This window comes from Aricia agestis, chromosome 3 (genome assembly GCF_905147365.1).
Source record: "Aricia agestis chromosome 3, ilAriAges1.1, whole genome shotgun sequence".
Taxonomy (NCBI): domain Eukaryota; kingdom Metazoa; phylum Arthropoda; class Insecta; order Lepidoptera; family Lycaenidae; genus Aricia; species Aricia agestis.
This window is the reverse complement of record NC_056408.1, coordinates 14,117,631-14,135,698: the sequence shown is the minus strand read 5'-3', so window position 1 is coordinate 14,135,698 and position 18,068 is coordinate 14,117,631. Positions and strand designations below refer to the sequence as shown.

Here is an 18,068-nt window from a genome sequence, read left to right as displayed (position 1 = left end):
GTTCAAATTCCTTTAAACGTAACTGAGACGATGTTGTCAGTAGTGTAAAACACGTTATAAATGTATATTTATTGACTAGGTATATCAAAATTATCAAAAACTAGCGGTACTACAGAACCCTATATTACGCGTGGCCCGACACGCACTTGACCGGTTTTTTTTATGTCATTACCGATGTATTATTAAATATTAAGACGTTATTTTTAATGAAGCTCTTTAATATTGATTCCAAAATTGCTAAGTATGAGATTCTTTGTCTCCCGAGAAAGAACATACATAATAATATGATAATTTAATCCCGGAAAATTTTACGGTTTCCGTGCGATAAAACAAGTCGTAAACAAATAATGATAGTTATTATATTAATAAACATGTTCCCATATAATTACAGCAATAATTTAAAATTCAAGTAGTGAGTTAAGTATATGTGTTGACCTGTGTTAATTAACTCACATTATTTTAAAACTCGCATACTAATTTGGCACATACTTGAATCGCAAACATTTGAGAGGTACATTTTTAATGTACTAAATGTAACGTTATGAAATTTTAGCACGTCATACTGCAGGCTGCAGCTCTGCCATTAAAATTTTACTTTTAAATTCATAAGAAGTAAAGTTAATTTTAAATACTAATTAGCAATTAGTGACACATACAGTGAAAGTTTAAGTACTTACAACGAAGGTAGATTTTACCCGACTGCTCAAAAGAAGGGTTGTGTTCTTCTAATGTATATGAATGCATGTACATTTTTTCACGCCTTAGGCCTAAGGAGGTGTTCAGATTTTAGCTTCAAAAGTATTATTTAGTAGATCATAGATGCATCTTCGGTCTTACATCGCAAGCTTTTTGCTTTTTGTATAATTTTCTTATTCATTTTTGTGATACAATCTATTTATTAATACGCAACCGAAAAACTTTGTAAACCCTTTTGACGAAAAATGCGGCAACGTAGGTAAATGGAATTTTGCACAGTTATAGTTTATATGGTAAAGGAATGCATCGAGCTAATATTATTTTGAAATTATGCTTTTATCATTCAATTTTTTAACAAATAAAACATTATACACACTACAATACGCACACTCAAGAAGATGATAGATTTTTGAGTGACAAACCTATACATACGAATGATACTCTTTTATTTATGGTTGAAGTCTGTTGACAACAAGTTGACATAATTGAAAATTTATATAGTTTTTTTTTATTGAATCTTAGAAACTAAGACAATGCTTACACAGCCAGTCTGATAAAAAATAAAATCAATAAATAAAATATCTTTTTATTCAAAATGGGTATCATGATACACTTTTTGAAAGTCGAACGAAGAAACTACGTTGCCTACCACCGGTTCGGGAACTACCCCGCCGAGAAGAACCGGCGAAAGAAACTCGCACGGGGCCACCTTTTACTAAAAAAATGGAAAATTACAATGTTATGGCTTACAGCTATGTAACAAAAATAAAAGAAAAGTAACCTGCATGGAGCCACCCTATTCCCAAGGTGTGTTGTCCTCGAAGAAATCATTGACTTTATAATACGCTTTAGCACACAAACGTTCTTTAACTGCTTTTTTAAATTTGTTTAAAGGTAGATTTTGAACATTTTCTGGGATTTTATTGTATAGGCGTATACATTGGCCTTTAAAGGATTTGCTTATTTTGGCTAGTCTGAACATTGGTATTGCTAACTTGTTCTTATTTCTAGTATTTACATTATGATTATCATTTTTCTTTTTGGAAATATTTATGTTCTTTCTAATCTGAGATCAGCTGAGTCCCAGAGACGAGAGTTGAAAAAAAATATATGATAAAGTCAATATGTTTTTATTAATTAAACGTAGTAGTCCTAATGACGTTGAAACTAAGGTCGAATTTCGGCCATTGGGCGATCTCTAGTTGTATTAAATCCCTACATGAAACTTGTCAACGATTTTATCCTATGTATGGGCAAAAAAGAGAACACGCTGGAGCGCGTGGCCATACAAATCACTATAAAAATATCCCACGCAACATTTAGGTACATACTATATTAAATATATACACAATCATACAAATGTATAGACAAATATTTTTTAATTATATTTCATTGATGAATGCCTACAATAGTTTAATTCTTTTGTCATGAACTTTATATACAATCTACCAGTTACGATTTACAATAATTCTTTTATAACGCAAGAACCGTACATTTTTCCGGTATAAAAAAGTATATCCATAATGAATTTCAGTAAAATCGATTCAGCGGTATGACTTGAAGACGTAACAGATAGACAGACACACTTTCGCATTTAAAATATAAGTATGTATTTTGCTTAAGATGGCGACTAACCCCAAAAATCAAACATTGTCCTTCTCTCTTCACACTCACGCCCGTCTTTCATATGCCAGGTGAAAAAGAACGACGCGGATTCATCGCCAAATTAGGTTTTTCTCAATAACTCGATAAATATACAACATTTTAAAAATCCGCTAGGTCGATCACTCAATGATAGAATTTTATACAATGTGTTAAAATATTAACTTAGTTCAATGCACGGTTATTGCAATAAATGAAAATTAGATGCATCTTTGTGATTTTTTTCTATCGAGAAAATTGTAAGATATCGTGTTTTTGCTCAGATCGAATTCTCGGAAATATATTGTAGTATCTAGTTTTATAAAATGAAACAATTCAGGGCTTATTTTCAAGTATAAAAATGAATTATAAAATTGACACTTTAGGGTTAGTCGCCCCCTTAATAGATTGACGAAATGGCAATTCGTTAAGTACTTTTTAGTTACAAGACGAATGTAACAAACCAAAGAAATTGTTTCATTCATGAAAATAACAACGTTGTAAGTTAAAAAAGTATATTCTATTTTTAATTCCGGCAAGTCATCTTAGAATACATTCAATGGGTATTTAACTCCTTTCATATCCATAGAAGAACCATAAATTTCATAAAAAACACGCACATTGAATATAAAAATTTCGTAAATAAAAGTTTTAAAACACAATTTTTAACTATTTCGTAAAAATATGTACAAGTAATTATTTTAGAACAACTGAGTAAAAATGTTTAAAATTTATCGAACTCACTTTCGTTACTCATGGTGTAGGGTTCTCAAACTCGAACTCAATTTTTTTTTATATTTTTTATAAAAAAGTTGGAAAAATTTGTCTTTTGAAAATAAAATTTACAATGTTAACTTAAAATTATATACAATATCAATATACACGATTCGTACAAGATAGACGGCGGAGCGGCACGGCGTAGCGCCCTACGTAGCTGCCGTATGATTGTGTCATTGAGCGCTACGCAACAAAAACCGACTTCCTGTGTTATGTTTACTGACTTTGGATCCAGGATACACTTTCATGATATGAGAACTATTGTCTGAGATCGCTACCACTTCAGAATTGCTTAAGCAACTCCAAGCATATACCACTTTATATGCTTGGCGTTAATCAAGCAATGATTAAATTCTTATCCCCTTACTAATAAGCGTTGTATAAGCTTTGAATAGTTATACAGTGTTTTGTTCCTGTCACACAAGTGACATTTCTAATTGGATTGAAGAAGACAAAACACTGTATGACTATTCAAAGCTTATACAGCGTTTATTAGTAAGGGAGATAATGTTCATACGCCGTCTTTAAGGCTCTAAAGTTCTGTTCAGTGACTTTCTTTCTATCACTACACTAATGAAAACTCATCAGCTCAACATAATATAATATTATGCTCAAATATAACTAATAAATTTTAAGGAGAATAGCATACCTCATAGACCTCATGATCAAATTGCTAACTTCGAAATAACATTATAATTTTTTAAATCGTTCGACAAATTCGATCTTAAAGACGATTAAAAGTACCAATAATACGGTTATAAATTTATAACTATATATGGTGTGGTGACTGGTGGTAGTGATGATGATGATGAATGTAACTTGCATAATAGCATATGCTTTTAGTTCTTAAACCAACTCCGAAAGCCCTAAACTTGTATTTATAAGGAATCTGGAGTTCTCTTAGCACCTTCAGAACTATGGTATACTGCATCTTATTGCAAAGATGTGTATGGAAGGTACCGTAAATTTTTGTTTAAGATTTTATGATTTGCATTCATGCCGAATTAAGGCTTTGTAGGCCCTGAAGTCTCTGAGCAAAACCGCGGACAGACAGACGGACAGACAGACAGACAGACTGAAACTATAAGGGTTCCTTGTTGACTACGGAACCCTAAAAAACTGCATAAAAATCCATTACGTAGTTTTAAAGATCTTCGCATAAATAGGGGCAAACAGCAGAAAACGACTTTGCTTCATACTAGTAAAAAAAAACTCATACAATAATTGCTTGCTTATTCCTTATTGAAGACGGCACTCGGAGATTACACAAGGGGAATGAGGAACTTCAAAGCAAGCCGGCACGTAACTTTCAACGTTAAGCCGGCCTTAAACCTTTGGTGCACACAGCTGATATAATGCATTTATAAAATCAAAGCTTTTATGAATCCTACGACGATAATAATATGAATAATATAAAGTCGTCCCCATCCTTTGTTTATCGCTTTTTATATAATTTGTTCACGTACCAAGTTTACAATACTCGTTACTAGCGGCTTCGGTAATAATTATTATTATTATTGGTTTGTTACTAACACTCACAAAGCCTGCAAATAACTTAAAGCCACATTCGACTAAGTTATTTGCAGGTAAATGGATATATAGGATGCATTGGTACTTCCTAAACTGATATGGACGATTCTCTGTTTACTTTTATTTGTGTTTCATTTTGTATCTTTTACTCCACTTAAATGGTTAATGCCAGATATATTCAATAAAAAATGAAACATTCATTCCAATGAACTCGAATGAACTAGTAGTACCTTAAACCATTACTGATAGTACTTAACAATGACTAAAACCGGTGCATATTTTACAATGCATTAGAATATCAGGAGTACGTACAATGTAAACGAGTGTATCATTAATGGGTACATGTATTCATTTGGCCGAAAGGGCGAGGGCGGGGGAAGGCGCGGGGGGAGGGAGGCTGGGCATGCGCGGCACCGCTATCGATCCTGCCGAGATGAGGACCGCTCCGTATTTGTCTATGGGATTGTCAAACATTTCGCTAATCTTTGGTTTACAATTATGTGAAAATATATGCCAGGGTATGCGACTTAGGTGCTTCCTGACACAGACTACATTTAAAAGTTATAGGACTACTACAACAATTTAACAACTACATCTAAAAGGCTAACTTTTCTATTTAGTCAGTCCTTAAAACTTTTATAATCTTGTCCCTATTATACTTTTCAAATAACATTATCATCAAAACGCTTTTTAACTCATTCAAAAATGATGATTACAGCTGATTATGAAAGCCTCTTTCAATCCTATTTGCCGTAATGGGGTTGCGAGCGCGGCGTAGTACGCCGTAAGCTGGGCGGCGCTGGGCGCACTTCCAAACTTTCCCCGTGACATTGTACTGCATTCAACGTAGTACTCTACGCTGTTGAATATGCACTTTTATGTAGAATATGTACTGTACGATCATGTTTCTAATGGTTTTTCATATTCGTAGTTTTTCAAACATCCTTTGTCAAAGTTCTATTAAAAGTTCGAAGGTTGTCAAAACCAGGAGATATTGTTTTATTTCTACTTATATAATCGAATTATATTATATAATCGAATGTTGAAAACTGTACCTTGTCTCCAACATTAAGAAGAATTATGATTTTTAAAATATGAAATATTGCACAATGCACATGCTTTTTGGCAGAGACGTTAGCTAATCATTCATACCAAGCACTTCTATTAAAATTACTGGAATCAAAATATGATGCAGTGATTGTTCCTTTTATATACTTACCTTAGAAATACATTCTGACCGACTTATTTGCAGTGGATATAATATTATGTAATGTACACTATTATTTTACACAATCAACCGTTTAAATATTTTGTTTCATCTACCTATACACTAAAAAAAATACAATATAATCAATATTATATCTTATATCTTTAAACGAGCAATTCTTGTATATATATATAATTATATAATTGTAATCTCGGAATCGGCTCCAACGATTTTCATGAAATTTAGTATATAGGGGGTTTTGGGGGCGATAAATCGATCTAGCTAGGAATCATTTTCAGAAAATGTCTTTTTATGCGTGTTTTGTATCGTGTATCGATAATCGATAAACAGAAAAATATGACTCTTCCTGATAATAATTCTATTTTGTAAGCAACTAATTGTTTTAACGTAGCAGATGGCGTTATTAAGTAACACGAAGTCAATGAGTGTTTGCTTTACCGAGCAAAGCTCGGTCATCCAGGTACTATAGTAATTAAACAATACGTCCTTCTCCTTACCTGATAAGTTAAACTTTAATATGCAAAGTAAACTATAGTACCGCTGCTCACCGTGGTCGGTCCAGCTTATTATTGACTCGTTTTCGACGCACCTGTAAGTGTGATGATGATCTTAACGAGTTTCGTTTGTTTCAGTATGCAACTTCATAGTGCACGAGAGATGCGTGGGGCAGGTCGTCACGCCTTGCTCCGGGGTAGCGCCGAGCCATATAAAGGTAAAGAGCTATTACAGTCAATGAAACTGTGAGACCTGACAGAAATCTTCATAGTGTGTCAGTGACTATATTGCCACTAAACTACTAAGGGAGACCCTGGAGAAAGCCATGAGTGACCGACTCATGACTTTCTTCAGGGGTTTCGTATTTTTTTTTAATGAAATAAGGGGGCAAACGAGCAAACGGGTCACCCGATAGAAAGCAACTTCCGTCGCCCATGGACACTCGCAGCATCAGAAGAGCTGCAGGTGCGTTGCCGGCCTCTTAAGAGGGAATAGGGTAGGGAAGGGAATAGGGGAGGGTAGGGAAGGGAATAGGGTAGGGGATTGGGCCTCCGGTAAACTCACTCACTCGGCGAAACAAGCGGCACAAGCGCCGTTTCACGCCGGTTTGTATTTCTCCGTTCGAGCCGGCCCATTCATGCCGAAGCATGACTCTCCCCGCGTATATTTTTTCCTCAGAAACAAGTTCTTATAGTTTATTTACGATAGATCTAAACGATCGATCGCGAAACTAGCCGCCCTGACAATAATTCAGAGTCTAGTGCGAATAGCCTACGCTGCTAAATACTACATTTTTTAACCCTCAGTACACACAAAGGCTAGAAAACCGTCATATCACGCTACGAGCACTGATGACACAATTTATCATGACAATGAACACCCGGGAGGGCACAAAATGCCACTAGACACGAAGGGGTTAATATTAATTGAGCGGAGTCAACGCTCTAGCTCACTGGCTCCCAACCAGTGGAGCCAAAATATGATCCGCGAATGATTGAAACTGCTCGATCACTCAATTATATTAGTCCTAAGATAGCCGACCTCGTTAGAAGATGCAAGCTTAGAAATCACAATATTAATACTAAAATGCCAAAGTTTTTTTCATGTTTTTTTAAGGCTTTAGATTTGGCCATTACAGTTCCTTTTTATCCCTTCAGCTGTGGCGGCCATATTGAAAAAAAAAGCGCATCTGTGGGGCTACTCTTGGATGTTCACGCGTGACGCGTTAAAATAAGATAACTCTAAAATTCCTTATGGGGGATGCTTAATATAACTGTCATTGGAAGATCTATGAATTAAGCTGAGATAATAAAAATAAATTAATCCAATTTTGCTATGTTAAGTTTATTAATTTTAATTTGAAATCGGAATTACAAAAAAAAACACACAGAACAGTTTTTTGTTCTTTTAATAAAAAAAATGAAAAATTATTTAAAATATTTTTATTAAATTTACAAGAGCGTGGTCAACAGTTGAAGGGTTATTATGCTTTCATAGTGGTCCCTATTAACAAGAAAAATATTAATGAAAAGGTTGGGAAGTCCTGCTAGCTCTGCCTTAAATTCTATCACGCCACCGTTACTTGTTGCTCGATATTTTTGCCCCATCATACTTTTGTACGAGTCATTACGACGTATGAACGATATTTAGCCGCTATTAAACGCTTATCAAATTATCGAGTTTAACTATTGCTTGTTATTTTATGTACGTTTCAATGTTTTCGATAAACATTGTTAAAATGTATCGTGGTATTAAAATAGTGATTTATAATAGGGATGATGACAAGGTCAAAGATTAGCGAATTTTGTTAATAAAATAGAGAAATCACGGTAAAAAATAAGTGTTCCCAAAATTACAGCTCGATAGCATTTGTATTTTTTCTGTTATGCGCCGTCAAAGTTGGATAATCAATTAATCAAGTCGATTTTTTTTTCAATTATATTTCTTAATATTTGTATACCATTCGATAACTTATGCAATTAAAAGCAACTTTTGTTATGAAACCACTTTCATAAACGCAATATTTAATATACCTATCGAACAAAGTTCTCTCCCGATGCATACAAACTACGAAAGAGTAACGTCAGTCTTTTGTAGCACTTTGTATGGAGCGTTTCGGGCAGGTCTATTTTATGAGATGTTTGAATTGTCATAATATCTTGGTGAATTTTTAAGCTATCAGAGTCATTCTTTCAGCGATGTTTCTATTTTTAAGGGTCGTTCAATTACCAATAAGAAAAAAAAATAGTCATCAAGCCTATTAGCTAACAAAAACAAGTAATGAATATTACATTCGTTATTATTATCACTTTCAGCAAAGCAAACCTTTTTACAAAGTTATCCAGAGTAAATTTTTTGTACTACATTGCTCATAAGTTCGTATGCGAATACGTATGCAGCAGTTAACGAGCAGCGCATATTTTGTATCAATGGGATCTATAGCGAGGATTCTTCGAATTTTTCTTTTGATTTTTCGAATTACCGAATTTTCTCGACAATTAATCTTCGCAATATCTCCTACCATCCTCTAAGGGTCAATTCAGACCGCAACGCGACGCGCAGATGTATTTCTAAATTTGAATTGAAATGACAGACTTTAACCCATCAATCCTCAAGCGGCAGCCGGCTGCCGCATAACAGTTGAAAATCTATTATGTCTGCCATACCCACGGTGGAGGTGTTAATTGCGTGAGTTACATTGAAATCTGTCAAATCGATATTTTTTAAAAGGCATCTACGCGTCGCTTTGCGGTCTGAATTGGCCCTATGACGTAAGAAAGTGAAACTACAGTTTGTTTCGTGTTTAGATTGACCATGTACTGTAATAGTGATAACTGATAACATCGTGTACAGAACCCGGTGGCGCACTGCTGGTCGGAGCCCACCTCACACAAGCGCAAGTTCTGCACCGTCTGCCGCAAGAGGCTCGATGAGCTGCCGGCACTACACTGTATGAGTAAGTATATATATTTTTTTATGAAATAAGGGGGCAAACGAGCAAACGGGTTACCTGATGGAAAGCAACTTCCGTTGCCCATGGACCCTCGCAGCATCAGAAGAGCTGCAAGTGCGTTGCCGGCCTTTTAAGAGGGAACAGGGTAATAGGGGAGGGTAAGGAAAGGAAGGGAAGGGAATAGAGGAGGGTAAAGAAGGGAAGGGAATAGGGGAGGGTAGGGAAGGGGATTGGGCCTCCGGTAAACTCACTCACTCGGCAAAACACAGCGCAAGCGCTGTTTCACGCCGGTTTTCTGTGAGAACGTGGTATTTCTCCGGTCGAGCAGGCCCATTCGTGTCTGTTATAGGGCAAATAATAAAAGCGTACTTATGCAATGCTGCACAAAATCACTCAAGCTAAATTCCTGTTCCTGGTTTTTGACTTCTACCATACCTACTTAATTTAAATAATATATTTATATATTATTTAAATTAAGGTAAAATTAGGTTATAAGAAGAAAACTATTTTACATAATTATATTAGTATTTAATAATTCAAATAATCCCAATGATAAATTCCAAAAATAATTTTATGTAAGAGCATTTATTACTATACTCACTACAAAAAACATTAAATGAGCAATAAATATACTTTCCTCATAATACCTTTACAAACCTACCTTACCCGATTATTGACAGACGATGTTGGCGGATGATGATCAGAACTAGAGGTAAAAATATACTACGCCTTACGTAAGCGAAGATCAAATCTTTATAATTATTAGTATGCTAGTGTAAAAAAGTGATTTTTAACATAAAGCCCAGTAAGTACTTTCGTATCATGCACCACTGTACCAATTTATTTATACAAATAACAAAATTTGAAAAGAAAATATAAACTTTGCTGAAAGCCTGCCTGCTACGAATAGTTGTAGCAGAGTGCTACGGCCGTAGCACCGTAGACGCGTAGCGCGCGCAGATGCTACGAACATTCAAAGCTAAGCAAGCATTGTTTACTCGTATTTTATATTTATAACTACATTTATAATTATTAATACTATTTTATTTATTAAAAAAATACTATTAAATATGAATCTTTTGTAGGCATTCTACAAAACGACGGGTGAAAGCGGAAGTGGCGTAACTTGAATTTTGGCCAAAATCACTTTTTAATTGATTGTATAAAAAAAAAATCTGCGTCGAATAGTCTATATCTCGTCTTTCCACTAAAACCACCTGCGGTTTGTCTTCAGTCGTATACGGAGGGATGTCCTGGATATGTCTAACACAGGACTCCCTCCACGACCGGACTTCCTTCAAAATAAGGGAACGCTTTGGCAAACTGAAGCATTCCACTCGCCGCCGGGACTAGCTAAGCCGGTCAGGTTCCCATCCTGACCCGGAGCCCCGGATTACACGAGGACATGGAGGACACGGCCCAGTACACCCTCGAGGGTGTACTGGGCCGTGTCCTCCACAGCACCGCACTCATGGTAGGCTGGCAATGGCTCCCTCCTGGCGACATTACACAAGTACGCACCGAAACATTCATGTCCAGTGAGTACCTGTGCAAGGCGGAAGGTGAGGGGTTTTCTCTTGCGGCGCCGCAAGAACTGGATGCAGAGCCTGAGCAGTACGTTAACCGTACTGGGCCTGCGCCAGGCCCTCATCCCACCTCTTCAACAACCACTGCTATCCCAGCTTTCGGACCCGCCAGAGCTCATCCCAATGTAGGTCTTCGCCCCGTGACCTCTCTGAAACGAGGAGGTGCAACTCGGCAGAAACCGTCACAACAAGCTCCTACGCCAAGTTTTCCACCAGGGCAGTGGCTACCGCCCAGGACCCTCACCGGAAAGATCCGCTGCGCTCTTCGTAGCTGGGCCTCTCATATATTCTTACGAGCGGTGAGGGAATCTGCCCAAATTGGGGCACCGTACAGGGCTATACTCCGACAGACTCTGGAATATAGCCGCTTGCAGGCTTTGCTGGGCCCTCCTATATAAGGCAGAGGCCGGCCCAGCGCTGACGCCGCCCTCACGACCTTCGGTCCCAACTGTTGGAAATGTGGGCCGAAGGTCCACCTCCCGTCCAGGATGAGTCCAAGACATTTAAGCGTCGGACTCGGACTCGTCTCCTTATCGGAGAGATGGAGGTCAGGATGAGTCCTGACCTCCATCTCTCCGATAAGGAGTCGTGCTCCGGGTGGGGGACCTCTCCTCCCGGGTCCGCGGAAGAGTAGGGTTTCGGGCTTGCTTAAGCGTACCCGAAGCTCAAGCCTCTCTATGCGGCTGACAATGAGGGATGCTCCAACCTCAGCCAGCCGCACAGCCTCCTCGAAGGTCTTCTCTCGGAATAAGACATAGGTGTGGTCGCAGTAACAGACGAGCACCATGCCCGAGAGAAAAGCACACCGCAGGAGCCAGTCGAAGCAAGAAACATCCAGACGCGAACCTTGTGGGACACCGTACTCGACCTTCATCTTCTGTAAGGACCCCAACCCGTCCTCGTAGAAAGCAGAGTGGGCCGGCTTCTATTGTGTTGAAAAAGTGTGCTCCAGAGATGGCTCCGGTCTTAACACGTCTTTTTCGTTTCTCCTACACTTCTGGCATTGTCCCGGCTTCTTGCAAGACAGCTTTGGTGTACCCGATCCCCAAAATAGGTGACCGCTCATATCCTACCAACTACAGACCAATCGTAATAAGCTCCGTCTTCTCGCAGATTATGGAATCCATTATCAATAGCCAGCTCTTTCGATACTTGGGCGGCTTGGGATTACTAAGCGACAAACAGTACGGGTTCCGAAAGGGTCGCTCGGCTGATGATCTCTTGGCGTACCTAACTCATCGTTGGGCTCAGGTGATTGAGTCGAAGGGAGAGACATTGGCTGTTAGTTTGGACATTACAAAGGCCTTTGATCGGGTTTGGCAAAAAGCGCTGCTATCAAAGCTTCCATAATATAGGCAAATGGGTCACAATTTTCTTAGCAGATCAATGACATGTTACAGATCAACGGCATTTATTGCTATGCAAATGATAGTACAGTTGATTCCCTATATACCAGCTCCCCCCTTATTTTTCTAAATGTCATTGAGAGTCGAAACGAACTTGTGTCTGAAATAGAGAATTCACAGGAGAAAGTCTCTAAATAGGATCGACGTTACTTATTCCAATTCAACCCCGCCAAGATACAAGTTTACGCGTTCACCACTAAAAAGTCACCAATATTCATATATCTCCTCGTTTTTAAGGTACCTCTTTAACAATCTCCCCCAGCATTGAAATACTTGGCGTAAACATATCGAGCGAAGTCCAGTTCCGGTGTCATCTAGAGGGTGAAGCCAAGCTAGCGAAAAAGCTTGGTGTTTTTAACAGAGCGAGATAGTATTCCAGTCCGGGCTAACGTCTACAACTCTACAAGGCGCAGGTTCGGCCTTATATGGAATACTCTTCTCATCTCTGGACAGGGGCGCCAAATACCAACTACTCCCTTTGGATCGTATCCAACGAAGAGCCGCTAGAATTGTTGACTGCCATAGTATTTCAAACAGGCTTGACCCCTTGGAATTACGCCGAGATGTAGCTGCACTCTGATTCCTCTATCGGCTGTATCACAGGGAGTGCTCCTGCAACTTTTCGCCATCATTCTTCACGGTGGAAAACTGCCACTCATCACCTTAATGAGTGGCAGTCTTCCACCGTGCGTTTTTCACGTAATTTTCTGCTGCACACATGTAAAATACCCTGTATATTTTCTTATATTATAAACAAATAACAGTAAATAATCGTATTATTACTTATAATATGTTATAATGACATTCTTTTAAAACAAACAATTAATTGACTTTAAGATACAGCATTCCATTTGCACTTAAACCAAAAGTTGTAATGCAATTTAATTAAGTAAACAAGACACAGCGAAATGAAATTTGTAGGGGCATGTTATATTTGAGATACGACAGATCCGACGCTCAAAAAAATTGCTTTTTTCAGTTATCTATACATTTCCTCTCAAAGATACAACATTTCTGCTGCATAAAACAGTAAAATATTTTGTCGTAACTTGTTAAAAATCAATGAAATATCAACTTTAGAACAATTTGAACAAACTCGTCGTATAGGCCTCATATTAATATAAATACGTTCCAATTTTTAACGTTTTATGTTGATAAATATAGAAGTTATGAATTTTTTTAAAAGTTTTTTGGCTCTACTGTAAAGTTGGGTTTTTCGAGATACGCCACTTCTGCTTTCACCCGTCGAAAAGATTAATATTTAATAGAATATTTTTAAAGCCACATTTTATCGAAAAATATATTAATATACCTTAAATAAGAAAAATCTTTAAATGGCTTTCTTTAAGTTTTAGAATTCTGTTTACTATTCAAATAGTCTACTACTGTAGCTAGTGTAGTTATCAAAGGGTATAAATAAATATATTGAAATTGAAGTCTTTTGCAGGCCCAGCTAGTGTTTTAGCGCTAAGACGTGTGAAGAGTATTCGCTAGTTTTGATAATTTAATTATAATACACGATGAGCTAGGTCTATGCGGTTGTCACATACCTGAGACATATAATATAATTATGTACAGTATGCGAGTACTACGTGCACGGGGACTGCGTGGACTTCGCGGCGGTGGACTGCAAAGAAAACGCGACGTACAGCGCCGGCAGCGCGCCGCGGCACACGCACCACTGGCGCGAGGGCAACCTGCCCGCCAACTCCAAGTGCTCCGCCTGTCGCCGCGCCTGCTGGTCCGCCGAGTGCCTCACCGGATACCGCTGCGAGTGGTGCGGCAGCACGGTCAGTGACATACCTCTACGATGCACGTCTACTGCAGTAGTCACTATATGTAATAATATTGTGATCAATCGAAACTTTTCAATCACATGATAAGATCAGTCCGCACTGGGCGACACTACGCTGCAGCAAGCGACGTGACACCTCCCATATAACTGGCGTTCAGTGTCGCGTAGCTTAGCTGCCGTGTGGTGAAGCTTAGCTAATACAAAGCAGAAAGCGTGAGCTTAGAGCGGTCTCGACTTTCGTCGACGTCGATCTTAGCAGTTCCATAAGCGCCAGTGCTAGCGGAGCTTAGTTTATTAGTTGGGAAGTGAGTATTGACTGTACCGGATTGTCCAGTGTCATGCCGGCTGCCGCGCGCTCATCCCGGACGAATGCAACTTCGGCGCGCTGCAGCCGATCTTCCTGCCGCCGTCGGCCGTGTCCATCCCGCGCACGGAGGTGCCCATGGAGGCCATCATCGGCGTGCACGTGCGGCCGCCGCCATCGCAGCGCGACTTCGGCTGCCGTAAGTGTCAGCGCGGTAGGGCGCGGTAGGGCGCAGTAGGGCGCGGTAGGCGTGCCCCGCCCCGGGTGTCGCTCGCGGCGGGGCACGTGGTGAGCGCTGTGTTTGGGCAGCGCGGCGCCGGCGCTGGGGGCGCGTCGTGACGCTGGCGCGGCGCCTGCTGCCGGCCGCCTGCACCCCGCACGGCGGCGCCGAGCCCCCCTACTCCAGAGGTAACTACACACCATAATACATACCACCGAACATCGCAGTATGCGGAGAACTAAAAAATACAGCCACACTACGCTGTCAGCGCAATAAACCGAAAATTAAAAACAAGAGAATAATTTTGATGATTTAACGCAATAGTAACGCCAATTTAATTGTATTATTTAGTCTAAAGTCTAATTAAATATAAAGCCATAATTAATATATAAGAAAAAAACTTGTCAACGATGAGTAGTTGAGCGCTGTGTCGGAAGGTAGCGGGCAAAGGTTATCGCGTGAGGATCTCGACCTTTGGCGCGGGTCGCGGGCCAAGTGGCCGAGTGCCTTCACACCGCTGCATTTTTTATAACCTTAATGCTTTGAGAATGCGACTACCTATAATAAGAAAGGTTTTTGTTAATAAAACATAGTTTCGGTATGCATCATTCTGTGATATCTATCTTCACCGATAACATAATATTATATTGGCGTATGAAAGCGTTCACAGAGTTTCTGTAGTACATCACAATATTATACACTCTACAAAATGATCAAAACATTCACTGTTCTGATTAGGTTTGCTTACACATTTTTTTAATATCGAATATGTTACCAAGCTGAAAGTTTAAACAAACGCTTTTTGATGAAGGGTTCATGCGCCAAATACCTAATGTGTTTTTAATTGTTAGAATATTAATATAATCAAAATTAAATCAAGTGGCTCTCGTTAGCCATAAATAAACCTGCATAAAAGTATTTTTTTATTTGGCGGATGCACCTATATTTTAAGTAACAAAACATTAAGGAATTAACAAGTTTTCACCTCAACTACTGCCCTAACTAATGGAAAATTAATATAATATTTAAAATTATCATTCTTACTGTAAAAAGCGTTAATTTAAACTAAGGTAAAAGCACTAATGGTAGACTCGGAACTAACAGATGGCACTTACGACAAAAATACCATAAAAATAAGAATTAGTCTAATTTTTTCGCAACACTATAAATTTCATAAGCTTCTCAAGCTATCTGTTGACGTGAAAAAATATATTAGGGACGCCTTCGGGAACAAAATTTTAAAATGGGATCAGTTTTCGTAAAAAATGTGACCACGTCAATACGCGCTCTGCAGTTTCTTAGCAAATAGGTTAAGGAAGGCGAAATTTTGCACGTAAGTTTTGAATACATTTATTTGATTTCTTGTAATTTCTATTGATTTCATTGGATTAATGGTCATGTTGTTTACACTAATTAATGTTTATTTATGATTTTTTATCCATTTTCCCTAACAATATAAAGGGTGTCTACTATTAGTTCTTGAAAATGTAAAAAACCTAATAGATGACATGGAACTCATATATCATTATTTTGCAATACATACTAAAGTTATTTTGTAGTTTATTCTACTGCAAATATCATCAATATTCTCTGAAAATATAATTCTATTAACAAGCTAACAAATTAGAACTACTGTACCTAAAAATTGACATATTAGACATTGTCTAATCTAAAAATCGATTGCTTTAGTTTTTTAGCAGTAAAAAAAAGAAAAAGGAGAGTTGAGAAAAGAAAGAAGAAAAAAGAAGAGGCAAGAGAAGCATGGAGACTCAAGACTCAAAATAAATTTGCTAGGAAAAAATATATGAAAAATAAAAATAAAAGGAAAGATAGTTTTAGCATGGAAGAAGAATGGATAGAATCTAGAGACAACGTGGATAATATTTCATATGCATGTAGTTACTATGATGAAGTAAATGAAATCTTTTGAAAAAACGGCAAATAAAGACCTAATAATAGGAAAAATGTTAAATGTAATGTAATGTTCTATGTCAGCTATTAATTCATATTGGTGTCTACTATTAGTGATGTTCGTTAACTGTGATGTCATCTATTAGTTGTTATGACTAAGCTTACAAAAAGACCAATAATTTATTTTTTAATTGATTTGTCAGTGAATAATCATAATAGTTTTATTTTGTAAGAGTTACTGAAGATATGGTTGAAGTTATCAATCCTTTATTTTAATAAATATATATTTTACAACATTCAAATGTTCCATGTTTCCTTAAAGTGTCTGCCATTAGTGCTTTTACCTTAACTATTAAAAACGACTGTATTTTGTGAGGTTTCACGTTTTTTAACTTGCACACTGACAATTGTTATTTTAGAAGTAATCGCATGTACTCTAGTGCTTTTCTAGTAGACGCATTAGAACTAGAAGTAACCTGTGCCTCCATTAAAAACCAAATAAAATATACAGATTTATAAAATTTTACAATTTATACAAATCTAAAAAAAATCTTTTCTGCTTTTGAGCGTAGAATCACGAATCATTTATGTAGGATATCAAAAAAACTAGTGTCCTTTCAACTCGTATCGAAAATGCCTTAAGCATGATTTGATTTTTGACGACCATCTCTTCCAACTATTCTGTCATTCTTGTAAAGTAGACTCATTAAACTTTGGCTATTTTCGATCATCTCTCGAAGCCGAGCGGTCTCCCCGAGAATACTATCAGTATTCCAACTCATAAGGTATGATTATCTTATAGAATTTAATACTATCCTATGTCAGAATATTCTTAAATTAAACATTTAAACAGAAACCAAATATTATCGTACGATACAAGTTTACAAAATAGGGTAGGGATATAAATTACAAGTCTGTTAGTAACAACTAAAAATCAATTACATACTTAATTAAAACTAAATAAGTAGGTAAACGAAGCGGTCTAACTATGACTACGCTGCTTCAGTAGGCACATTGTGTTGTGTATAGATAGACATTTGTGTAAGAATGGATGTGTCAAACTAAAAGCTAATAAACTAAGTGGCTTTAATTGGCTAATAAAACTGCACGATTACAACGCTTTACTAAACGTAGACCTTAACTGCAAAGGTATTAAAACTCTAAAAGTTACACTAGTCATAATGGTACGAGAATAGCGTTTTTGCTTCTGTGTCTAACACTAAACGACAGTATAACATAACGTCCGTGTGAGTACGTGGTGAGTGCGCCGGGCGTATTTACCCGTGTTAGCAGAGTGCTGTGTTGCAGCGCGAAGCGTGAGCGAGGAATTCAGCTCGGGCTGCGAGGGGCGGTCGGGCTCCGGCGGGGGCTCCACGGGGGCCCCGGCCGACCAGGAGCACCGGGCTGAACACAAGCAGCACCGGGATCGGACGCCCGATGACAGAGAAGAAGGTACACTTCACAACATAACTTATGTAGGCACTATCAGATAAGTCGATTGAAATGCAAACGGTGGCTGATATTCA

General features: G+C 38.0%; 1 protein-coding gene across 8 annotated transcripts in view; it reads left to right on the top strand.

Annotated features, from left to right (window-relative positions):
• LOC121725689 (diacylglycerol kinase theta) overlaps positions 1-18,068 on the top strand; it is a 51,362-nt gene that overhangs the window by 21,779 nt on the left and 11,515 nt on the right. For 7 of the 8 annotated variants that reach the window (XM_042112745.1, XM_042112743.1, XM_042112742.1 and 4 more), the window contains exons 2-6: positions 6,505-6,584; positions 9,221-9,323; positions 13,891-14,102; positions 14,442-14,610; positions 17,851-17,994. In XM_042112745.1, coding sequence (XP_041968679.1) covers positions 6,505-6,584; positions 9,221-9,323; positions 13,891-14,102; positions 14,442-14,610; positions 17,851-17,994 — 708 coding nt within the window. Of the gene's footprint in view, positions 1-6,504; positions 6,585-9,220; positions 9,324-10,000; positions 10,033-13,890; positions 14,103-14,441; positions 14,611-17,850; positions 17,995-18,068 lie in introns of those variants that run through there. The other variant, XM_042112750.1, reaches the window with a different exon arrangement.